The sequence below is a fragment of the Haliotis rufescens genome, unplaced genomic scaffold (genome assembly GCF_023055435.1).
Source record: "Haliotis rufescens isolate VD_foot unplaced genomic scaffold, xgHalRufe1.0.p SCAF_1, whole genome shotgun sequence".
Lineage (NCBI taxonomy): Eukaryota > Metazoa > Mollusca > Gastropoda > Lepetellida > Haliotidae > Haliotis > Haliotis rufescens.
In genome coordinates, this window is record NW_025963779.1 from 39331819 (window position 1) to 39358298 (window position 26480).

The window sequence follows — 26480 nt, forward strand, 5'->3', positions numbered from 1 at the left end:
CTCATTGATGATAGCTTTTTTGAAACACAAAAATAATATAGTTGATCGTTACATTTGGTGTCTTGTGGTAATGTGACACCAAGTTTCTTGTTGCTGTCTACCTTTTGTGTACCTGTCTCATTGAAGACTATTGATGGTCACACCGTAATGTATGAGCAAACACTATATTCTTGGAAGATAGATATAGTTACATATCTGTCTTCAGGGGTTCAGGAAAAGTTGTCAAAACCTGACAGCAAATGCCATCTGAAGTTTTACTGTGAAAACAAAATGTGAAATTCTGGACTTTCTCATTGATAACATCTATGTAAACTTTGGGGAAAGACGTAGGCATCACCATGGGCACCAACTGTGTTCACCTTTTTGCTGATCTGTTTCTTTATGCTTATGCTATTTCTGCTCGGATTGGCGAAGTCAAAACAAGGTAATTTGGCCTAGAAGTTGACCTTGAGCTTTAGGTATATCGATGACCGTATCGCACAGTAACCATCAAATAGCAAATTCCCGTTCACTGATTTACCCACCTGAACTAGAAATAAAGGAGACCGGTGGGATCACCTCATTTGTTTCCCAGTGAGGCTCTATGCATAAAGATTCAGAGTGACAAAAAACTCTCCACAAGATTGTATGGCAAGAGGGATGACATCAACTTTCCAATAGTCAACTTTCCCTTCATGTCGAGCAATATTCCTGCTCATGTCTTTGGTGATTACATTAACAACCTCTGAGGTACAACCAAGCATACGCTTTTTAATAAGATTTTAAAGAGCGTCATACGACTCTTGCACACATCAAGGTTACAATATTCAAGGCCTAGGTAAAGCTTTCAAAAGCTTTTATGGCAGTCATGTGGACCCTTGTATTTTCAGGTGAACTTGCCTCTGCTTGTGTTTATGACGGATGCCTACAGTAAGACCGGATACGCTCTCCCTTTCGAACACCTGGTTTCATCCTATCTGTTTTAGCTGGGAAGGGTTTTGTCGCTTTTATTTGCTGGGATTAATGTTATACTAACCAAGTTTGTGACGTTATATAATTTGTATAGATCTTTATTTATGGAGTTTTCAATATGATTAATATCTGGAGATGCTATGCCAAAATCTGGTTACACCTACGAACACACGTGTAAACGTTATCATTTCATAACATATGTCATGAATATATATATAAAGCATTCATGGCCCAAGGAACTATCCCTGAGTTGTCACCAGCAACTAATTATCATTCATAACATTTTGTTGTATCTGCAATTGTGTAACAAACCAAAATGCCAAATCATACAGAACTGTTCAAGCTGGTCTAACATAACAATTAAGCTTCACAAATACAATGTCTACTAGTTATGTTATGCGGGAGGACTGAGCCCTCTTCTATATCCCTGTCATTTTTTGTGACAAAACATGAAACCCGGAAATAAGAAATTAGAAATACGCATTAGAAAGGTTTTTTTATGAATTATGATACAACATCAGAACTCCGAAAGCGTAATGAAATAATTGGGTGCTAAAGCCTTTCTTACAAAGAGAGGTTCGTGGAACGTATTGCTTTGTGATGTGTGCAGATATCAAGGGATTTGTTCTATATTTACCCATGGCCTCCTGGGCTGCCTGTAATGTCGACATCTTCTCACAGACTGATCGGAGGATCAGATGTCATGTCCCTTGTGAAATACAACTTCAGTACAAAAGCATTAACACACACCAGGATATCTGATCTTGCGCCTTTAAGATACATTAGTAGACAGAAGACAACGGTCATTGGGGGAAGCGTCTCTCAATTCCATACATGAAATGACACTTTCAGGAAACAGAGTTTCCAACAGTGCCCACCCTGTAATAATCTAAATCCGTCTGAGGGTTAATACCATGGCCATTGAAGACATAGTCACAACATATTGATTTGTCAACTGGAAATGTTAAACGGTCATCAGTGTTGTATATATCAGAAGGGCTGTCGTGCTTCCTTTAACGGTAATGTCCTTTTGTAATGAGTTTTCTACAGGACTAAGTTGGTAGAAGGTATCAGGTACACGTATGCAGGAAACTATGAAGCTCACGCAGAAATTAGAATTTGATATGTGAAAACTACCGCGATAAAACAAGGTCCAGTCATAATTAAAGCTGATATATTCCTGACATTGGAAACATAGTGTATGTATTGAGAGTTATGGTGCAAATGATAAACGTAATGAGCTTTGTTCAGTGTCTTACAATACCAGTCGTGCTATAACTATAATATCTTGTTCAGTGTCTTACAATAACCGTCGTGCTATAACTATAATATCTTGTTCATCGTCTTACAATACCAGTCGTGCTATAACTATAATATTTTGTTCAGTGTCTTACAATACCAGTCGTGCTATAACTATAATATCTTGTTAAGTGTCTTACAATAACCGTCGTGCTATCATTATACTATCTTGTTATGCGTCTTACAATAACAGTCGTGCTATAACTATAATATCTTGTTCAGTGTCTTACAATACCAGTCGTGCTATAACTATGATATCTTGTTCAGTGTCTTACAATACCAGTCGTGCTATAACTATAATATCTTGTTCAGTGTCTTACAATACCAGGCGTGCTATAACTATAATATCTTCTTCAGTGTCTTACAGTAACAGTCGTGCTATCATTATACTGTTTTGTTCATCGTCTTACAATACTAGTCGTGCTATACCTATAATAATATCTTGTTCAGTTTCTTTCAATACCAGTCGTGCTATAACTATAATATCTTGTTCAGTGTCTTACAATAACAGTCGTGCTATCATTATACTATCTTGTTATGCGTCTTACAATAACAGTCGTGCTATAACTATAATATCTTGTTAAGTGTCTTACAATACCAGTCTTGCTATAACTATAATAACTTGTTCAGTGTCTTACAATACCAGTCGTGCTATAACTATAATATCTTGTTCAGTGTCTTACAATACCAGTCGTGCTATAACTATAATATCTTGTTCAGTGTCTTACAATAACCGTCGTGCTATCATTATACTGTTTTGTTCATCGTCTTACAACACCAGTCGTGCTATAACTATGATATCTTGTTCAGTGTCTTACAATAACCGTCGTGCTACCATTATACTATCTTGTTCAGTGTCTGACAACACTCGTGCTATAACTATAATATCTTGTTCAGTGTCTTACAATAACCGTCGTGCTATCATTATACTATCTTGTTCAGTGTCTGACAATAACCGTCGTGCTATAACTATGATATCTTGTTCAGTGTCTTACAATAACACTCGTGCTATAACTATAATATCTTGTTCAGTGTCTTACAATAACCGTCGTGCTATCATTATACTATCTTGTTCAGTGTCTTACAATAACCGTCGTGCTATAACTATGATATCTTGTTCAGTGTCTTACAATAACACTCGTGCTATAACTATGATATTTTGTTCAGTGTCTGACAATAACACTCGTGCTATAACTATAATATCTTGTTCAGTGTCTTACAATAACCGTCGTGCTATAATTATACTATCTTGTTCTGTGTCTTACAATACCAGTCGTGCTATAACTGTAATATCTTGTTCAGTGTCTTACAATAACAGTCGTGCTATAACTATAATATCTTGTTCAGTGTCTTACAATAACAGTCGTGCTATAACTATGATATCTTGTTCAGTGTCTTACAATACCAGTCGTGCTATAACTATAATATCTTGTTCAGTGTCTTACAATACCAGTCGTGCTATAACTATAATATCTTGTTCAGTGTCTTACAATACCAGTCGTGCTGTAACTATAATATTTTGTTCAGTGTCTTACAATAACAGTCGTGCTGTCATTATACTATCTTGTTCAGTGTCTTACAATAATCGTCGTGCTATCATTATACTATCTTGTTATGCGTCTTACAATAACAGTCGTGCTATAACTGTAATATCTTGTTCAGTGTCTTACAATAACAGTCGTGCCATAACTATAATATCTTGTTAAGTGTCTTACAATAACAGTCGTGCTATAACTATGATATCTTGTTCAGTGTTTGACAATAACAGTCGTGCTGTAACTATAATATCTTGTTCAGTGTCTGACAATAACACTCGTGCTATAACTATGATATCTTGTTCAGTGTCTTACAATACGAGTCGTGCTATGGCTGTTATATCTTGTTCAATGTCTGACAATAACACTCGTGCTATAACTATGATATCTTGTTCTGTGTCTTACAATAACCGTCGTGCTATCATTATACTCTCTTGTTCAGTGTCTGACAATAACAGTCGTGCTATAACTATGATATCTTGTTCAGTGTCTTACAATAACACTCGTGCTATAACTATGATATATTGTTCAGTGTCTTACAATAACCGTCGTGCTATCATTATACTATTTTGTTTAGTGTCTGACAATAACACTCGTGCTATAACTGTGATATCTTGTTCAGTGTCTGACAATAACACTCGTGCTATAACTATGATATCTTGTTCAGTGTCTTACAATAACCGTCGTGCTATCATTATACTATTTTGTTTAGTGTCTGACAATAACACTCGTGCTACAACTGTGATATCCTGTTCTGTGTCTTACAATAACAGTCGTGCTATAAGTGTGATGTCTTGTTTTTTTATGTCCATAATTGTTTAATTTGATTTCATCTGTGGCAAGATACATTTTATGCCATTCTCCCTCTTTTGTTTATAGATCTCCACAACAGAAAAGGTTATCAAGATATTCTTCTTCTTCATTCTGTGTGTCCAAGTTGGATTGCAAAGTCCTTTTCTATAACTAAAGACAAAGGATGTTATTTCTCAGATAAATATTGTATATTTCATACGTAAGAAATAACCGCAGCTTATTTCTCATCACGAAAACTACTGCACGGGCATACAGTGCCTCTTGTGGCAGGTAACCAAATGCAAGCGTGTTGATAGTGTTAGTTCGATATGCACGGCGTCACTGTGTTAAGATAGACGTATAACCCTAATATGAGTCGTAATTATTGTCACACTAATACATCGAATTGCTGTAGTCCTGAGTTTCCAATTGATACTCATCGATATTTTATATATTAATATATTACAAGAGGTATCGGGATAAACATACTATACCGGAATAGATCATGGGTATATATCTCTTATGCGTGCGATGTATTTAGTAGAGTCATGGCTATTGTCTGTGTGACGTTAATGCCGGTCCTACTTATCATGAACGATACATGACACGCGAATGCACCTGTACGATACACCGTTGTGTGCATGCCTTAATGTCAGGAATACTGCATTTGTTTAAAGGAGTGAGCGAGTGTTTTGTGTGTCTACAATGTATGCCACTCATATCAGCAATATCACAGCGAGGGGTACCCAAAATTGCACCCCTGTGGGGGACGCTCCAACCACTAGGCTGCGTATCTTCAATGTATCTTGACGAATGACAAAGTGAACACAATGTATGGATAACAACGTCTTTATCTATTGTAAATAAAGAAGCTGATATCCTTAAATTGTGTCTACTTTGACACAATGGTTGGTAGGCATGATAGAAACATATACTGAACAACAAAAGTTCCTGTGACATTGAATAAGATTTAATGCAAAGTTATGTTTTTTACCAAATCTGAAACAATTTCGGTTTGCAACAGATAAACGACTCCTGTAAGTGTTCAAATGATTTAATTTGCCATACTGACTTCAGAAAATGCGTGATTTCATAAAAAAAAAACATGAACATGCCAAAATGTCAATTTACAAATCAATAGCGTGTGTGTCCACCTCTGGTTGCGATGCAAATAACGCATCTTCGTCTCATGGAATAGACCAGGCGTCGCACAAAGTCCTGTGGGATATCTGTCCATATCTGCTGGAGCATGTTTCGAAATCCTGGAGTGTCTGTGGAACACGTGGTTGACGTCGAAGGCGCCGATCCATCTCATCCCACATGTGCTCGATTGGTGAGAGATCAGGGGAGCGAGCCGGCCAGGGGATGACATTCACGTTGTTTTGTTGAAGTGAATCCTAAACAAGTCGAGCAATATGAGGCCGGGCGTTGTCATGTTGAAAGGTAATACCTGGGCCATGACGACGCAAAAACGGTAGAACATCAGGGCCGATGATGTCGTCGCGGTAGCGCTGACCATTGAGATTTCCCTCTACTACTATCAAACGGGTCCTCTGTCTTGCTGTAATCCCACCCATTACCATAACGCTGCCACCCCCGAATAGAAAATGCATATGGAATCCCGTTAACGCACATGTTTTTATACCCATTATTTGGTAGTGAAATGCATAGGGCTTGCATAAAAGTCAATTTTTGCATGGAATGCATGCTTTTCTGTTGCAGTTGGGTTTTTCCATACATGTACTACAATATTGAAAACCAAACTTTACTTGTTTGAAAAATACACTAAAATATTGGTGTCACAGGAACTTGTGTATATATAACTGGGAACCAATTTTAAGTATTTCGTTTAGGTAGATGCGGTGAGGCTAAGAGAAATGTTGTTTTAATGTATTTCACTCATAAAGGGACGTTCATACACGTGTGTGTATGGCTGCTTGTACTAGTTCGGACTTAAGCTGATTTTGCAGTGCTAATTCACTGAGATACCATGACGCAGTTCAACATGAATACCCCACTCAGACACATTATACTGATTCCGATCAGGCCAGTCCTTATTTTGCCCCCTTCATGCCGATCGGCAGGCAGAGTAACAACAAGTACAACATCTGTTAACGTCTTTTGGTATGACGCAGCCAAGGGATCGAACCACTAACCTTTTTCACTACAAGCAAACGCTCTATCCACTAAACCATATAGATAGATAAATACGACTTCAGTGCAAATTTAACCAAATATGGATTTCTAAGTATTATTGGGTAAAAATGCAGTTAATAAATTATAATTTATGTCTCTTCACATACTGGTACTCGTATATGTTTAAAAAATCAACATTGTCTGATTAAAACAAGTCTTTACCAGGCAGCATCATTATCAGTATCATTGCTGGTAGTGGTGCCATGACAGAACAAATGGGTAAATACAATGATGGGACTATACAATATATATTTTCGTAACGCACTTACATTTGGTAAACGTGGTTTCACTGACGTTCTTTTGTTCCCATAGATTACCATGTAAGACACACATCTACCCCAGAACATAGAGTTATATCTAGAGCCGACGGATTTGTAATTCCTTTAGTTCTGAGCTTCCAATAATACCTGACATATCTAGAATGCCTAGAATACCCAACGGAACTAGAAGAACGAAAGCAGCCAAATCAAGGTCACATTCTAATTGATAAACAAACATGACATAATGTCACAATTATCTAGAGGTATGACGTATGAAGGAATGAAGTGAAGAAATGAAGTGGAGGTATGAAGTGAAGGAATGAAGTGAAGGTATGAAGTGAATGTATGAAGTGAATGTATGAAGTGAAGGAATGAAGTGAAGGTATGAAGTGAATGTTTGAAGTGAATGTATGAAGTGAAGGAATGAAGTGAAGGTATGAAGTGAATGTATGAAGTGAAGGAAAGAAATGAAGGCATGAAGTGAAGGCATGAAGTGAAGGAATGAAGTGAAGGAATGTAGTGAAGGTATGAAGTGAAGCAAAGAAGTGAAGGTATGAAGTGGAGGAATGAAGTGAAGGTATGAAGTGAAGGTATGAAGTGAGGGAATGAAGTGAAGGAATGTAGTGAAGGTATGAAGTGAAGCAAAGAAGTGAAGGTATGAAGTGAAGGAATGAAGTGAAGGCATGAAGTGAAGGCATGAAGTGAAGGAATGAAGGGAAGGTATGAAGTGAAGGAATGAAGTTAAGGTATGAGTGAAGGAAAGAAGTGAAGGTATGAAGTGAAGGTATGAAGTGAGGGAATGAAGTGAAGGAATGTAGTGAAGGTATCAAGTGAAGCAAAGAAGTGAAGGTATGAAGTGAAAGAATGAAGTGAAGGCATGAAGTGAAGGCATAAAGTGAAGGAATGAAGTGAAGGAATGAAGTGAAGGAAAGAAGTGAAGGAATGAAGTGAAGGCATGAAGTGAAGGAATGAAGTGAAGGGATGAAGTGAAGGAATTAAGTTAAGGTATGAGTGAAGGAATGAAGTGAAGGGATGAAGTGAATGTATGAAGTAAAGGTATGAAGTGAAGGAATGAAGTGAAGGCATGAAGTGAAGGAATGAGGTTCAGGAATGAAGTGAAGAATGAAGTGAAACTATGAAGTGAAGGTATGAAGTGAAGAATGAAGTGAAGGTATGAAGTGAAGCATGAAGTGAAGGTATGAAGTGAAGGAAAGAAGCGAAGGAATGAAGTGAAGAATGAAGTGAAGGAATGAAGTGAAGGAATGAAGTGAAGGCATGAAGTGAAGGAATGAAGTGAAGGGATGAAGTGAAGGAAGTAAGTGAAGATATGAAGTGAAGGTATGAAGTGAAGAATGAAGTGAAGGCATGAAGTGAAGGAATGAAGTTAAGGAATGAAGTGAAGAATGAAGTGAAGATATGAAGTGAAGGTATGAAGTGAAGGAAAGGAGTGAAGGAATGAAGTGAAGAATGAAGTGAAGGTATGAAGTGAAGGAATGAAGTGAAGGAATGAAGTGAAGGAATGAAGTGAAGGTATGAAGTGAGGGATGAAGTGAAGGAATGAAGTGAAGGTATGAAGTGAAGGTATGAAGTGAAGGAATGAAGTGAAGGTATGAAGTGAAGGAATGTAGTGAAGGTATGAATTGAAGGCATGAAGTGAAGGAATGTAGTGAAGGTATGAATTGAAGGCTTGAGGTGAAGGAATGAAGTGAAGGTATGAAGTGAAGGAATGAAGTAAAGGTATGAGTGAAGGAAAGAAGTGAAGGTATGAAGTGAAGGAATGAAGTGAAGGTATGAAGTGAAGGTATGAATTGAAGGCATGAAGTTAGGGTATGAAGTGGAGGTATGAAGTGAAGGTATGAAGTGAAGGTATGAAGTGAATAAAAGTGACAAAACCCTTCTCATAATCATAAGAAATATCCTCTGATCAGCAACTCTTGATCGTCGGGTAGCCAATTTTACGACTGGATTCCGTCTAAGCGCAAACGGGCATAGCTAAAAGAATTTTCAAATCGTTGAGTAATGATTCACGTATATTTCCCAGATATATCATATATACTCCAGATGCTATTAAAAACACATCAGGACTTATGGTATTATAAAGTTTGATTGAAAACGTTTAAGTGTATCTTGGGTATATTTTTAGGTGCAAGACATCAATAAAATAAAATAAAAATATACCCGAAGGAGTCTTTGACCGAAGTACTTGAAGTGATACGCGCATTCTGATTGGTTTGTCGTATTCATCTTGTAGTTTACGGAAAGTGGCGAGTGGTGACGAATGTAGAGTCCACTGTCGATTCGATTACATTTCTAACAAACCTCGTTAGTCCGGAGACCTACTGGACTGTGAATGGAGCATATTTAAGAAACAAACGGCTCGTTGTCGTTGTTTATCGTACACTAATACACTGCAGAATAAACTATGAGGGACATGAGATATCAATAGTGAGTGAGTGAGTGAGTGAGTATGGTTTTACGCCGCTTTTATCAATATTCCAGCAATATCACGGCGGGGGAGACCAGAAATGGGCTTCACACATTGTACCCATTACGGGATTCGAACCCTGGTCTTCGGCGTGACGAGCGAACGCTTTATCCACTAGGCTACCCGACCGCCCCTGAGATATCAATAGTTTTTCCATCTCTTTAGGGTTCTTAATAAAATGTACAAGCTTTAAAACTATTTACCCGTATTTAAAAAAGGATGACTCCCTGGATAGAATCCTACCTCGGGTAAGTCCATTTTTTAACAGAGGGTAAAATTTGTCTTACCTGCATGTTTTCATACATTTCACGTAGGTTATCCTTACCTATTCTCCCAATACCGATTGTCATATCCCTCCCAGTTTTGGATGCGAACTTTCAGCCATTGCGTTTATCTACGTTGCTCAGTTACATCTATGGGGAACAACTTCCTAGAAAGTTCCCTCTCAAAAATAACATCGTCCAAATATTACGTCATCAAGTTGCGAGCACAGAAAAAAACGTCGTCATATCCAGAAATAAGGTCATGAGAGAACAATATTATTATATCGTTAAATAAACCACGCTTCGTTTGTCATTGTTCTTTGTAGTTTATGGCGTAGCTATATCATATATCCATGCAAACGGTCATGTTCCGAACCAATGATTCGATGAACAAGGGTTACACTAATCTGGACAATTTCACTGGTAACGGTACCTTTCGGGCATGGATGACTTCTCTGGAATCGATGTAAGCTCATGTCTGCGTAAAGCAAACGTGGCGGTGGCGTTCACATATTTACATGCAGCTGCTTGATCAGAGAATGACGTACGTGCATAGTCTTTATACAAAATTGACTTTATATGTTTATTCTTGTTTTAGTTTGAGGAGGCCAGCCATCCGCTGTGAGAAGAGACAAGACAAGCTACTCTGAATCAACAGAGTGCTGTTAGTCTGTGGATAACATACAGGAGATGAGGCGAACGTGTTATGCAAGGAACAGAGTATTAGAATAGACGACGCTCGTTGGGAGGAGGATTGACATCGACCGAGTGACACGACTTCAGACAAAGTCAGCAGGTCATTTGTCTTGGCTTGTGTAATTCGCAATGGCATATGAGAAATGTATTTGATTTGAATACAATCTTCTTGGTGTAATGAATCTCAGCGTGTAAACGAAAAAAGGCTGTTCCCTTCCTGCACGAGCAGCATCAAACATGTGACTGCTTGTCCTTTCCAGAGAAAACGGATAGATATGACATGTTCATAAATATGATATTCCCTGGAATTTTATTCAAATCTGTACGATAAACGAATTACTTTCAGGTATGATAGGAACTTTGACTTATGAACATCCGCCTAGTGGAATTGTGCATAAAGCTTTATGGAATTACCATGTCACTGTGTATTTTGGGAAAGACATAGTCGGAAAATAAGGTGTATCTTCTATGCTGGGAGGGAAGACGTGGCGAGTTGAAGATGCATGGGGTCATTAGCTTATCATCTGAAGGTTTGTTTCATGGGGATATTACAGATGTGTTAATGGATGACGCCAATACTCACTAATCTCCATTACTAGTTGTGTCGACCACACGAAGATCAATGACTCACTGCCAGATACATTTTATGCTTCATGGCCTGGCAATGGGGTGTGTGAAAAAGTAGAAACTGGGGTATTCGATGAAGCGGACAGCTACCGTGCGATGTTACACTTCTGCTGTGATTTCCATGAGCGGGGCGAGTTCTTGTCTCTGTGGCCGCCTGCCTGAGTTGAATTGCAAATGTGTGGCCTTTCTCTGATCGACAGACTCTTCAAACCGCGGAGCAGACGACATAGGTTCGTTTCTTCAGACATGACAGACGCGGATGTCTCTGAGAAGATCTCACTTCATACAATAGAGGAGGCAGAGGACACCCCACACGAACCTCAAATGCCGTGAGTACACTCACATAAAGCACATTGTTATCCATAACAAATATCTCTGTGTATGCATTACATATGCCTCTTTGAGAAATAGTTGAATAAAGAATGACACATCGGTGATTTGTGTAGTATAATCGTCCCAATATTGTTCATGTTAGTGTGAAACACAACTAAATGATAGTTACAACGAAGTTACATGAATATGTGTTCGTCATAAACCATCGCCTTCGCGAGGTGACTGTTGCACGAACAATAAAGGTCACTAAATGCTATTAGGCGAAAAGCATGAATGGAAGATAGTCTTGAGCACCTGCGTCGCAGGTTTGGTGAGTCGTTCAATAGCCTCAATATCCCTTTCACCACAAATATGCAAATTAAGTTTATTTGGGAAAAACACTTTGCTTTTTAACTAAGATGGAATAAAAGAAAAATAAAGTTTGTTTGAGAACGGGGTTATTTTCAATTTGTTTCAAATGATTGTTATCTTGACCAGTTGTCTTGTACGTGGTTTGCTATCGAGAATATGTTTGAAGATGAGGTTTCATTCGAGTCTTGTTACTTGATACATTTGAGTTTTGTGTTACGTTGCTAGTTTCAATCTGTTCCGTTGGTCGGAGTCATTCATTTGTGTCATTTTTTTATCACTAGTTTGTTCACGTTCAATGAAATCTGTTTCGGCAGATAATGTAGACAAGCTATGGCGTTTATGTTTAATAATTACTTGAGCTGAGTCGATGTTTCTACTGTGGAGTGAAGTCCCACGTTTCACCGAAAGGTCACTCGTATTTTTAAACTATTCTGACTCAATTACAAAATATGTATTCGGGCAGCCAAGTCATTAAAACAGTCCCTATCTCCTACATAACACTCTGTGTTACAAAACGAATAATTTACTTAACTGTTTCTCTTAACTTGTAAGCAGCAGAATTTCTGCATTTGTACGCAGTAATTCAAAGTTTTTAGTTTTAACAAAATCAGTAAACGATCTATCGTGTCAATGGATTGCCTGGTCCGTACCCACTCATTCACTAGATTGTCTGGTCCATTCTTGATTGTTTACAGGCCGCCGTCGCATGACAACAAACGTTATTCATGGAAATTGTGTCAGTGTCAGGTGTTACCGGTAGAGCAGGACCTACTTACACTTTTCGAGAACACTTGGTGTTGTCGCTGATTTCAGTCATCCATTCATGTAATGCGTATCACTGGTTTGACCTTTGGGCTCAATGGAATCTGTTTCGGCGGATAATCAAAATTGATTATTCTTCTGACCTTGATGTTTTGAATTGTGTTACTTTCAGGATTTTATTCTGTTCGGATTTGTGTTTCGTGTTGCTTTGATAGATTCAATTTGCTTTGATAGATTCAATCACTGATAGATGTGATTCATTTGGGTTCTGCGATACTCTCATGGTTTTCATTCTCCCCTGAAAGATAGTATAATTCTTTGTGTTTTGTGTTATTCTCATGGTTTTCATTCTACCTTGATAGACGGTGAAATTCATTTGTGTTCTGTGTTATTCTCAAGGTTTTCCTTCTGCCCTGATAGGTGGTGTAATTCATGTGTGTTCTGTTTTATTCTCATGGTTTTCATTCTCCCCTGATAGACAGTGTAATTCATGTGTGTTCTGTTTTATTCTCATTGTTTTTAATCTGCCCTGGTAGATGGTGTAATTTATTCGTGTTCTGTGTTATTCTCATGGTTGTCATTCTCCCCTAATAGATAGTGAAATTCATTTGTGTTCTGTGTTATTCTCATGGTTTTCATTCTCCCCTGGTAGATAGTGTAATTCATTTGTGTTCTGTGTCATTCTCATGGTTGTCATTATCCCCCTTATAGATAGTGTAATTCATTTGTGTTCTGTGTTATTCTGATGGTTTTTATTTTGCCCTGATAGATGGAGTGATTCATTTGTGTTCTGTGTTATTCTCAAGGTTTTCCTTCTGCCCTGATAGAGGGTGTAATTCATTTGTGTTCTGTGTTATTCTTATGGTTTTCATTCTCCCCTGATAGACAGTGTAATTCATGTGTGTTCTGTTTTATTCTCATTGTTTTTAATCTGCCCTGATAGATGGTGTAATTCATTTGGGTTCTCTGTTATTCTCATGGTTTTTATTCTGCCCTTATAGATGGAGTGATTCATTTGTGTTCTGTTTTATTTTCATGGTCTTTATTCTGCCCTTATAGATGGAGTGATTCATTTGTGTTCTGTTTTATTCTCATTGTTTTCAATTTCGCCTGATCGATCGTGTGATTCATTTGTGTTGTTTGTTATTCTCGTGGTTTTCATTCTCCCCTGATAGATGGTGTAATTCATTTGTGTTCTGTTTTATTCTCATGGTTTTTAATCTGCCCTGATAGATGGAGTAATTCCTTTGTGTTCTGTGTTATTCTCATGGTTTTCATTCTACCAGTGATAGATGGTGTAATTCATTTGTGTTCTGTGTTATTCTGGTGGTTTTATTCTGCCCTGATAGATGATGTAACTCATTTGTGTTCTCTGTTATTCTCATTGTTTTTATTCTGCCCTGATAGATGGCTTAATTCATTTGTATTCTGTGTTACTTTCACGGTTTTCATTCTGCCCTGATAGGTGGTGTAATTCATTTGTGTTCTGCGTTATTCTAATGGTTTTCATTCTGCCCTGATAAATAGTGTTATTCATTTGAGTTCTGTGTTATTCTCATGCTATTCATCCTGCCCTGATAAATAGTGTAATTCATTTGTGTTCTATACTCATGGTTTTCAATCCCCCCTTATAGATGGTTTAATTCATTTGTGTTCTGTGTTATTCTCATGGTTGTAATTCTGCCCTTATAGATGAAGTGATACATTTGTGTTCTGTTTTATTCTTATGGTTTTCATTCTGCCCTGAAAGATGATGTAACTCGTTTGTGTTCTCTGTTATTCTAATTGTTTTTATTCATCCCTGATAGATTGAATGATTCATTTGTGTTCTGCGTTACTCTCATGGTTTTCATTCTCCCCTGATAGATTGAATGATTCATTTGTGTTCTCTGTTATTCTCATGGTTTTCATTCTCCTCCGATAGATGGTGTAATTCATTTGTATTCTGTGTTATTTTCATTGTTTTTAATCTCCCCTGATAGATTGAATGATTTATTTGTGTTCTGTGTTATTCTCATGGTTTTCATTCTCCTCCGATAGATGGTGTAATTCATTTGTGTTCTGTGTTATTCTCATGGTTTTCATTCTGCCCTGAAAGATAGTGTAATTTATTTGTGTTCTGTATTATTCTCATGGTTTTTATTCATCCCTGATAGATTGAATGATTCATTTGTGTTCTGCGTTACTCTCATGGTTTTCATTCTCCCCTGATAGATTGAGTGATTCATTTGTGTTCTGTTTTACTCTTGTGGTTTTCATTCTCCCCTGATAGATGGATTGATTCATTTGTGTTCTTTTTTTATTCTCATAGTTTTCAATCTCCCCTGATCGATAGTGTTATTCATTTGTGTTCTGTGTCATTCTCATTGTTGTCATTATCCCCCTTATAGATGGAGTGATTCATTTGTGTTCTGTTTTACTCTTGTGGTTTTCATTCTCCCCTGATAGATGGAGTGATTCATTTGTGTTCTTTTTTATTCTCATAGTTTTCAATCTCCCCTGATCGATAGTGTAATTCATTTGTGTTCTGTGTCATTCTCATGGTTGTCATTATCCCCCTTATAGATAGTGTAATTCATTTGTGTTCTGGGTTATTCTGATGGTTATTATTTTGCCCTGATAGATGGAGTGATTCATTTGTGTTCTGCGTTACTCTCATGGTTTTCAGTCTCCCCTGATAGATGGAGTGATTCATTTGTGTTTTGTGTTATTCTCATGGGTTTCATTCTCCTCCGAAAGATGGAGTGATTCATTTGTGTTCTGTTTTACTCTTATGGTTTTCATTCTCCCCTGATAGATGGAGTGATTCATTTGTGTTCTTTTTTATTCTCATAGTTTTCAATCTCCCCTGATGGATCGTGTGATTCATTTGTGTTTTTCGTTATTCTCGTGGTTTTCATTCTCCCCTGAAAGATAGTATAATTCTTTGTATTTTGTGTTATTCGCATGGTTTTCCTTCTGCCCTGATAGATGATGGAATTCATTTGTGTTCTCTGTTATTCTCATTGTTTTTAATCTGCCCTGGTAGATTGTGTAATCCATTTGTGTTCTGTATTATTCTCATGGTTTTCATTCTTCCCTGACAGATGATGTAATTCATTTGTGTTCTGTGTTATTCTCAATGTCTTTATTCTGCCCTGATAGATGGAGTAATTCATTTGTGTTCTGTGTTACTTTCACGGTTTTCAATCTCCCCTTATAGATGGTTTAATTCATTTGTGTTCAGTGTTATTCTCATGGTTGTAATTCTGCCCTTATAGATGGAATGATTCATTTGTGTTCTGTTTTATTCTTAAGGTTTTCAGTCTGCTCTGATAGATGATGTAATTCATTTGTGTTCTGTGTTATTCTCATGGTTTTCATTCTCCTCCGATAGATGGTGTAATTCATTTGTGTTCTGTGTTATTCTCATGGTTTTCATTCTGCCCTGAAAGATAGTGTAATTTATTTGTGTTCTGTATTATTCTCATGGTTTTTATTCATCCCTTATAGATTGAATGATTCATTTGTGTTCTGTGTTATGCTCATGGTTTTCATTCTCCCCTGATCGATCGTGTGATTCATTTGTATTTTGTGTTATTCTCATGGTTTTAAGCTGCTTTGATAGACGGTGAAATTAATTTGTGTTTTTGCGTTATCCTCGTGGTTTTCATTCTGCCCTGATAGGTGGTGTAATTCATTTATGTTCTGTGTTATTCTAATGGTTTTCATTCTGCCCTGATAAATAGTGTTATTCATTTGAGTTCTGTGTTATTCTCATGCTATTCATCCTGCCCTGATAAATAGTGTAATTCATTTGTGTTCTATACTCATGGTTTTCAATCCCCCCTGATAGATGATGTAATTCATTTGTGTTCTGTGTTATGCTCATGGTTTTCATTCTCCCCTGATAGATGGTGTAATTCATTTGTGTTCTGCGTTATTCTCATGCTATTCATCCTGCCCTGATAAATAGTGTAATTCATTTGTGTTCTATACTCATGGTTTTCAATCCCCCCTGATAGATGATGTAATTCATTTGTGTTCTGTGTTACTCTCGTGGTTTTCATTCTGCCCTGATAGATTGTGTCAGTCATTTGTGTTCTGTGTTATTCTCACGGTTGTCATTCTCCCCTGATAAATAGTGTTATTCATTTGTGTTCTTGTTATTCACATGGTTGTCATTCTCCCTTGATAAATAGTGTAATTCATTTGTGTTCTGTTTCATTCTCATTGTTTTTAATCTCCCCTGATGGATCGTGTGATTCATTTGTTTTTTTTGTTATTCTAATGGTTTTCATTCTCCCCTGATAGATGGTTTAATTCATTTGTGTTCTGTGTTATGCTCATGGTTTTCATTCTCCCCTGATAGATGGTTTAATTCATTTGTGTTCTGTGTTATGCTCATGGTTTTCATTCTCCCCTGATAGATGGTGTAATTCATTTGTGTTCTGCGTTATTCTCATGGTTTTCATTCTGCCCTGATAGGTGGTGTAATTCATTTGTGTTCTGCGTTATTCTAATGGTTTTCATTCTGCCCTGATAAATAGTGTTATTCATTTGAGTTCTGTGTTATTCTCATGCTATTCATCCTGCCCTGATAAATAGTGTAATTCATCTGTGTTCTATACTCTTGTCACATATCGACTGTAAACAGTCTACCGTTTGTTAACCGCACTCCGACGTGTACGAATATTATTGGTACATGTGAACTATAAATAGTCTAGAGTTTGTGAAATCACGTTTGAAGAAGTTCGATCAGAGTCTATCAGATTATAACGGATTACCGACTGTTAAGTCATTTCTGAACTCCATCACAAGTAAATGCAACATCTTCTACACCTGGACTTGTGGTGTATGTTTTTACTATCATGTGCATACAAAAGAGGCGTTGTCCCGTATCTAGTGAACGACCGCATGAAGTCATCATTGCAATGCTTCGTACTTGGGCATATTTAATCTGTCAATATTTACAAGGTTCTGTTGCACGTTTCATGGGGCAGAAAAGTAAGAGCACAATGGTCACATCCTTTGACATTGCCCTTATCAACCCCGATTGTCTTCAGTGATAAAAAGCGCCCTTGCTGAGGATTAACTATACTTTAATCAAATAACATTATCCTACAGTTTGAACGGAATTATCAGGATGGAAGGACATTCTTTGTAGAAGAGGGGGAAACTCTCTGTGGGATTGAAGGACGCTCTAGGACGGGAGACCACTGTCAATTGTATGTTATGTAAGTTTATGAGTTTGTTTTGGGTTATAGGCATTCGGAAAGAAACTGGTCTCGACCACTACTCTTGGTCAGACACCCTTCTACAAGATGATACTAGATGTCCTTAACATCGCCTCTGATACTGGTGGGAGTCGGTTGCTGGTGATTCTACTCTTGGTCAGACACCCTTCTACAAGATGATACTAGATGTCCTTAACATCGCCTCTGATACTGGTGGGAGTCGGTTGCTGGTGATTCTACTCTTGGTCAGACACCCTTCTACAAGATGATACTAGATGTCCTTTACATCGCCTCTGATACTGGTGGGAGTCGGTTGCTTGTGATTCTACTCTTGGTCAGACACCCTTCTACAAGATGATACTAGATGTTCTTTTCATTGCCTCTGATACTGATGGGAGTCGGTTGCTGGTGATTCTACTCTTGGTCAGACACCCTTCTACAAGATGATACTAGATGTCCTTAACATCGCCTCTGATACTAATGGGAGTCGGTTGCTGGTGATTCTACTCTTGGTCAGTCACCCTTCTACAAGATGATACTAGATGTCCTTTACATCGCCTCTGATACTGATGGGAGTCGGTTGCTGGTGATTCTACTCTTGGTCAGACACCCTTCTACAAGATGATACTAGATGTCCTTAACATCGCCTCTGATACTGATGGGAGTCGGTTGCTGGTGATTCTATTCTTGGTCAGACACCCTTCTACAAGATGATACTAGATGTCCTTAACATCGCCTCTGATACTGATGGGAGTCGGTTGCTGGTGATTCTATTCTTGGTCAGACACCCTTCTACAAGATGATACTAGATGTCCTTAACATCGCCTCTGATACTGGTGGGAGTCGGTTGCTGGTGATTCTACTCTTGGTCAGTCACCCTTCTACAAGATGATACTAGATGTCCTTTACATCGCCTCTGATACTGATGGGAGTCGGTTGCTGGTGATTCTACTCTTGGTCAGACACCCTTCTACAAGATGATACTAGATGTCCTTTACATCGTCTCTGATACTGATGGGAGTCGGTTGCTTGTGATTCTACTCTTGGTCAGTCACCCTTCTACAAGATGATACTAGATGTCCTTTACATCGCCTCTGATACTGATGGGAGTCGGTTGCTGGTGATTCTACTCCTTGTCAGACACCCTTCTACAAGATGATACAAGGTGTCCTTTACATCGCCTCTGATACTGATGGGAGTCGGTTGCTGGTGATTCTACTCTTGGTCAGACACCCATCTACAAGATGATACTAGATGTCCTTTACATCGCCTCTGATACTGATGGGAGTCGGTTGCTGGTGATTCTACTCTTGGTCAGACGCCCTTCTACAAGATGATACTAGATGTCTTTTACATCGCCTCTGATACTGATGGAAGTCGGTTGCTGGTGATTCTCTCTGACAAGATGTGAAATTATGAAGGAGGGGTGTAAGCTGCGTCTCAACATCAGGAATCTGTGATGACCAGGGAATCAATGCCCTGTCAAACACTATATCCTTCAATCCCTTCAGCGTGATGGATTAATATCCACTGAAGTTGCATCGGACGTACACTGCAGTAGTAGGTTTAAGGCTGAGTAATAGTTGTATTAATGTTTCCTACAGATACAATCATGTACAGAGCATGGTTTCAGCACTGTCGAGAGTGACATGTTTGGAAATGGGATACTTGTGCTATCCTTACAATCCCAGGAACAACCGTGACCTGTGTACACCATATGCTGTGGACAATTTAATTGCTCATGTGAAATATCCATCAACAACCAGTCTTCATGCTGGATCCATATAGTGATTACTAAGAAAAGAATATATGGAACGCCATTTCCATGTGTTTTATACTTTCTTCTGTTTTTATTTGATATGGGTAAATAACGCTGTAACACTTATACAGAAGAGAAACTATAATCGGGCCACATGATAACAATATGTTAATCGATATAGATTGTGAAAAGAATCTTCTTGAAACGTGATACATGTAACGGAATACTGACAAATTCCCGGCAATTAAACGAATTGCGGAATTAAATCCCTTAAAAGTAGTTTGTAGTTATGTTATGATACTAGTAAATGTATATGCGTGTATATTCAAGTGCGTCGTTGCTATGGGTTACATGTACCCTGTAACAACGTTACAATACTTGTATTGTTTCAAATCTTTAATTAAAAAGAAAGGTATGTAGCTATTTTGGACAGTGTTATAAGTACTGTATATGACCATGCCACTGGAGTGATCACATACATGTACTTAACCGTTACACACATAACACCATGTAATACCTCGAGTTGTTTCAGATCTTAACCACTTTTGAGTATCACATTTCACTATATGCACGGTAGTATTCAGAATAACTATGGTCAGCTACATCCAAGTCGAATATAGGGAAGGGCAGTAATGATATTCAGAATAGTTTATTCCAGATGTAATGAACTAGGTTCCTTTGGTGTGAGTAATATTCATATTGATTGACCAACCGTATACAATCATTATACACTATAACGACGTTAACCATGGTCTATTGACCAATGGTGGGTCCTTTCTTGTGATCAATGTTATTGTAGATGGCGAGAGAAGTTGGCCGAGTTTCTGAAGACGAACAAAGTGCAGTACGTCATCATCGCTCTTGTCGTGCTGGACAGCCTCATCGTCGTCTTCGAGATGCTTATAGACCTGGAGATCATCGTTAGTAAGTTCCCCAATCATTGCAATAGAACTGGAGATCAATGTCAGTAAGTTTCCCCAATCATTGCCATAAACCTGGTTATCAATGAAAGTTCCTTCCAAGCATTGACGTACATCTGAAGATAACTGTCTGTATGTTCCCCCAATCATTGAAATAAAGCGGGAGACCATCGTCAGTAAGTTCCCACAATCATTGTCATAGACCTGGAAATCATCGTCAGTAAGTTCACCCTTGGCTTACTTCTTACTCATGATACATGACACTGGGCACTGAATGTCACCATATGAAGAAATGTCTAGGACTCTGGTTTGATCCCTTCTCAATCTAAGCCTATCCATGCTGGCGCTGTCAGAAACATTACCTGTCACTTTCAAGAGTACACATGACAAAAGCTTCATATGAATAATAACGATTTTCTTGTCAAATAGATGTTAAACAAAAACACACTAGAAACTAAAACTACAATTTATATAATAAGCATGTTAATATCATGGATATTAGACTTTGATTTTAATTTAATAAATTGTTAACCACTATCATTTTATATTTTAGCCTTTCATCGGGGCGTTTCTTTAATCAGTTTAATGTCGTTTTTCTGCCATTCCATAATGCGTTATTTGTCACCAGAATGGGGACAAATATCGTATTATAATTAAGAAAACCTTTGTTCCTGAACAAATATATCAAAATTATTGTTTAAGAACTTCCTAGTTTCGCTCGTTGCTTTGATTTCGCCCTCATTTAACCGATAATGCGTGGACGTTTGACATGTGTTTGATGCTTATTGCAATACATTTGAGAAAATGAGATGGACACACGTATACATCTAACATATACTGTTACAATTGAAATGATTCTTTCAGGAGGTTGTTTTTTCTCTTAATGAAATATTCGAAACAGTGTGTGAAGCCCATTTCTGGGGTCCCCCGCCGTGATATTGCTGGAAAAGGCTTCGTAAAACCATATTCATGGGAATGCCCACATATTTACACAAAATTTCCTAACTTATCCAAACCTTTATTTTTCGTCGTCTGCTCTTAAACTACTCTTTGTAGCCAAGGTCGCAGCGCCGTTTATTTCTGAAGTCGCTTTTAGCTACGAGCAATCTAATTGGCTGAGGCCGGAAATACGACGAGTTTGATTGGCTTGTTATTAGAATCAAAAGCGAAAGAAGACTTAAGACGCTACCAAAACTAACCCCCCAAGGATTTTTGCCCCTGCTCTCTGATAGGAGGATATCGCTTTCAGCAAGCTGGAGAATTATATCAAACAGAATAAGAAGTCTTGACGTCGGCTACTGTTGCATCGTTGTCATGGTAACAGATTACGTAAAATACTAATCAAAATAAAGTTCTTTTTGATTCTTACAAGCCGCACACATCTTGTATATAAAGTAGATGTATTTCTGGAATACTTGTTACCATACACTTTGTTATTAAACTGTTGTCGCATTGTCAATCTCTTTGAACTTCGACTGAAGCATCACAACACAACTTTAGATAGAAGAGTTGTTTGTGATAAAAGACGGCAGTTGCACACCTCTCAATGCTTTGCAAGTCTGCATACCGCCGAGACACAAATAGAGTGAGAGGTGGTTTAATGGCATTGGGCGAGGGAGATGTGGTTTGATGCCCTGGGGCGAGTGACATGTGGTTTGATGGCATGGGACGAGTGTGAGAGGTTGTTTGATTGGAGGCGGTGAGTGAGAGGTGGTTTGATGGCATGGGGCGAGTGAGAGATGGTTTGATGGCATGGCGCGAGTGAGACGTGGTGTGATGGCATGATGTGAGTTTGAGGTGGTTTGGTGGCATGGGGAGAGTGAGAGTTGGTTTGGTGGTATGGGGCGAGTGAGAGATGGTTTGATGGCATGGCGCGAGTGAGATGTGGTGTGATGGCATGATGTGAGTTTGAGGTGGTTTGGTGGCATGGGGAGAGTGAGAGTTGGTTTGATGGTATGGGGTGAATGTGAGGTGGTTTGATAGCATGATGTGAGATTGAGAGGTTGTTTGATTGGAGGAGGTGAGTGAGAGATGGTTTGATATCATGGGACGAGTGAGAGGTGGTTTGATATCATGGAACGAGTGAGAGGTGGTTTGATGGCATGGCGCTAGTGAGACGTGGTGTGATGGCATGGCGCGAGTGAGATGTGGTGTGATGGCATGATATGAGTTTGAGGTGGTTTGGTGGCATGGGGTGAGTGAGAGGTGGTTTGATGGCATGGGTCGAGTGACATGTGGTTTGATGGCATGGGACGAATGAGAGGTTGTTTGATTGGAGGCAGTGGGTGAGAGGTGGTTTGTTGGCATGGGGCGAGTGAGAGGTTTTTTGATTGAAGACGGTGGGTAAGTGGTTGTTTGATTGCATGCGGTGGTGTGAGAGATGGTTTGATTGGAGGCGGTGACTGAGATGTGGTTTGAGGGCATGGGGCGAGTGAGACGTGGTTTGGTGGCATTCTGTGAGTGGGAGGTGTTTGAAGGCACAGGGCGAATGAGAGGTGGTTTGATTGGAGGCTGTGAGTGTGAGGTGGTTTGGTGGCATGGGGTCAGTGATAGGTGATTTGATGGCACGGGTCGAGTGAGAGGTGGTTTGATGGCATGGGTCGAGTGAGAGGTGGTTTGATGGCAAGTGGCGAGAGAGGTAAGGTTTGATGGCATGGGTCGAGTGAGAGGTTCGTTTGACTGGGGACGGTGATTGATAGGTTGTTTGATGGCATGGGGAGAGTGAGAGTCGGTTTCATTGGAGGCGGTGAGTGTGAGGTAGTTTGATGGCATGGGTCCAGTGAGAGGTGGTTTGATGGCATGGGTCGAGGGAGAGGTGGTTTGATGGCAAGTGGAGAGAGAGATAAGGTTTGATGGCATGGGACGAGTGAGAGGTTGTTTAATTGGAGGGGGTGGATGAGAGGTGGTTTGTTGGCATGGGGCGAGTGAGAGGTTTTTTGATTGGAGACGGTGGGTAAGTGGTTGTCTGATTGCATGCGGTGGTGTGAGAGATAGTTTGATTGGAGGCGGTGACTGAGATGTGGTTTGAGGGCATGGGGCGAGTGAGACGTGGTTTGGTGGCATTCTGTGAGTGAGAGGTGTTTGAAGGCACAGGGCGAATGAGAGGTGGTTTGATTGGAGGCTGTGAGTGAGAGGTGGTTTGATGGCATGGGACGAGTAAGAGGTGGTTTGATTAGAGGCGGTGAGTGAGAGGTGGTTTGATGGCATGGGGCGAGTGAGAGTCTTAAATGCATGCTGTTAGTGAGAGGTGGTTTGAAGGCATGCAGTGAGTGAGAGGTGGTTTCATATCATGTGGTTGAGTGAGATGTGGTTTGATGACATGGGGCGAGTGAGAGGTGGTTTGATGGCATGGCGCGAGTGAGATGTGGTGTGATGGCATGGAGCGAGTGAGAAGTGGTCTGATGGCATGGGGCAAGTGAGAGGCTTAATGGCATGCTGTTAGTGAGAGGTGGTTCGAAGGCATGCAGTGAGTGAGAGGTGGTTTCATATCATGCGGTTGAGTGAGATGTGGTTTGATATCATGGAACGAGTGAGAGGTGGTTTGATGGCATGGCGCGAGTGAGATGTGGTGTGATGGCTTGATGTGAGTTTGAGGTGGTTTGGTGGCATGGGGTGAGTGAGAGTCGGTTTCATTGGAGGCGGTGAGTGTGAGGTAGTTTGATGGCATGGGTCGAGGGAGAGGTGGTTTGATGGCATGGGTCGAGGGAGAGGTGGTTTGATGGCAAGTGGAGAGAGAGATAAGGTTTGATGGCATGGGACGAGTGAGAGGTTGTTTGATTGGAGGCGGTGGGTGAGAGGTGGTTTGTTGGCATGGGGCGAGTGAGAGGTTTTTTGATTGGAGACGGTGGGTAAGTGGTTGTTTAATTGCATGCGGTGGTGTGAGAGATGGTTTGATTGGAGGCGGTGACTGAGATGTGGTTTGAGGGCATGGGGCGAGTGAGACGTGGTTTGGTGGCATTCTGTGAGTGAGAGGTGTTTGAAGGCACACGGCGAGTGAGAGGTGGTTTGATTGGAGGCTGTGAGTGAGAGGCGGTTTCATTGCATGGAGTGAGTGATAGGTGGTTTAATGTATGCGTTGAGTAAGAGGTGGTGTGACTGCATTGAACAAGAGCGAGATGTGGTTGATTGGCATTGGGGAAATTTAGTCGGTTTGGTCGCGGAATGAGAGATGTTTTGGTCGGATTCGGGTTGGTGGTCGGGCAAAGCTGACTTACTGGTGGCACTGGGGGATTAAAATTTGATTGGGGTTGCGGGGACAAGTGAGTGAGTGTTTGTGTAACTGTGCACGCGTGGATGTGGTAAGTGGTCGAGTGGATATAGTGAATGCATGTAACTAAGAGTTAGCCTTATTACATTTATATCACAGTGTCTGGAGCAAATTACCTAGAGGTTGATAACAAGAATACCGAAGCACGATGTCGGATTACATGTGTATTACATCAGACACAACACGTTTCAAACCTCACGACAAGCACGAACTCTTGTGTGCTGCTCCGGAGCCAGGGCATAGGCGGACTCTCTGAACGGCGCTTAAAGTCTCTGTCTCATTTAACCTTTTCTACCCAAACAATATTTAAATATTGTATCTGACATGAATCTGCTCGGGCCTCTAGTAATTATATCTCTTATGTTTTCAGTTCCGGAGAATGGCCAAGTTGAGACTCATGTCAATGCAACTCATCATACCAATCACACGGCTGATTGGTACGAAATGGGCGTCTACAATGAGACAGAAAATCACGGACATTCTCGAAGAATGACAAGATCAACCGACCATCATTCTGAGGACAAATACGTGCACATAACGGACACGAATGCAACAGACAATCCTGTTTATATAAATAGCAGCAACGATACTCACCATCATGTTCTTCATCATCCTCATCATCACAGTAACAAAGAAATTGTCGAACATTCGCTCCATTACGCTAGCTTGACAATATTGGCTATATTTGTAGTGGAGGTAGGTGCTTATAACTCCCCATATTGGTGCATGTTACAACAAAATGTAGATTGTGTTCAGTTATTGAAGCCATGATCTTGTTTAATGTATTATGGTGTTAAATGTTCTTAATATCACTAACGTGGGAATAAGACTTCTCATGCGGTATAGTTCTATACGAAGATATGAACCACTCTCTATAATGTTCAGAGACAGATCTAATAACACTATGGTTCTACTTTCAGGTTATATGTAAAATCATAGCAGAAGGAACACATTTATTGAAACATAAAGCTGAGGTATGTATTCTTAGAAAAACGCTTATGTAGTGCTTACAAACATAGAAATATGATCGGTGAGGGTAAGGGATTCGAAACTATGATAACAGGTTTCTGCCGCGCCTAAGGGGTGCAACTAAGAATTGTGCCGCCTTAGTTAGCGTCCATTTGAGTTGTAGGGGAGGGGTGGTAATTGTTTTTGCGAACAATCTGTTTTTCATACGGAAGAGAATATATGGCTGTCAACTTCTTTATTATGAGGAACACAACGTTTCGGAGTATATGCTTACTCCTTCATCAGGTGAATGAATGCCATGAGGCAGAGAGCATATATATGTACATGTTAGGGCAACAAAATAAATATGATAACAAAAGGTGGAAACTAACAAAGGGTACAAGCTAACAAAGGAAGCTAACAGATGATTGGCGCTGATAAGGTGATTAGCAATAGACAATGGAATCCAACACTTAAGTAATAGTGCTAAGTAATGGACACTGGGCAAATGGGGGTGGGGTTTGGGGGTAATTAGCACTGAAAGGTGTAAGAATGGACATAGCAAGGGGCAAATTGAAGCCAGCTAGGCAATTTGCCACGACAAAGATCAAAGTCCCAAGCACTAGGCAGATAGGTTCAATACCAATATCAAAAAAACGAAATTAAAAGTATCACAAAGGAGAAAATCTTCCAAAAGTGGCAAAATAACTATCAGAAATCTGATTGCAAACTAAAACACCTGCTACAAAAGCCACTCAAAACCCAAAAAATCCACCAAAAAACAAAACAAATTGACAGAGTAATAACTAAACTACAAATA

General features: G+C 39.4%; 1 protein-coding gene across 1 annotated transcript in view; it reads left to right on the top strand.

Moving 5' to 3' along the window:
* The window catches only part of LOC124135758 (voltage-gated hydrogen channel 1-like), a 97127-nt gene that overhangs the window by 20078 nt on the left and 50569 nt on the right, over window positions 1–26480 (top strand). The window contains exons 2-5 of the mRNA XM_046501292.2: window positions 10380–11433; window positions 20325–20449; window positions 25083–25408; window positions 25633–25686. Coding sequence (XP_046357248.1) covers window positions 11279–11433; window positions 20325–20449; window positions 25083–25408; window positions 25633–25686 — 660 coding nt within the window. The 5' untranslated portion in view covers window positions 10380–11278. The remainder of the gene's footprint in view (window positions 1–10379; window positions 11434–20324; window positions 20450–25082; window positions 25409–25632; window positions 25687–26480) is intronic.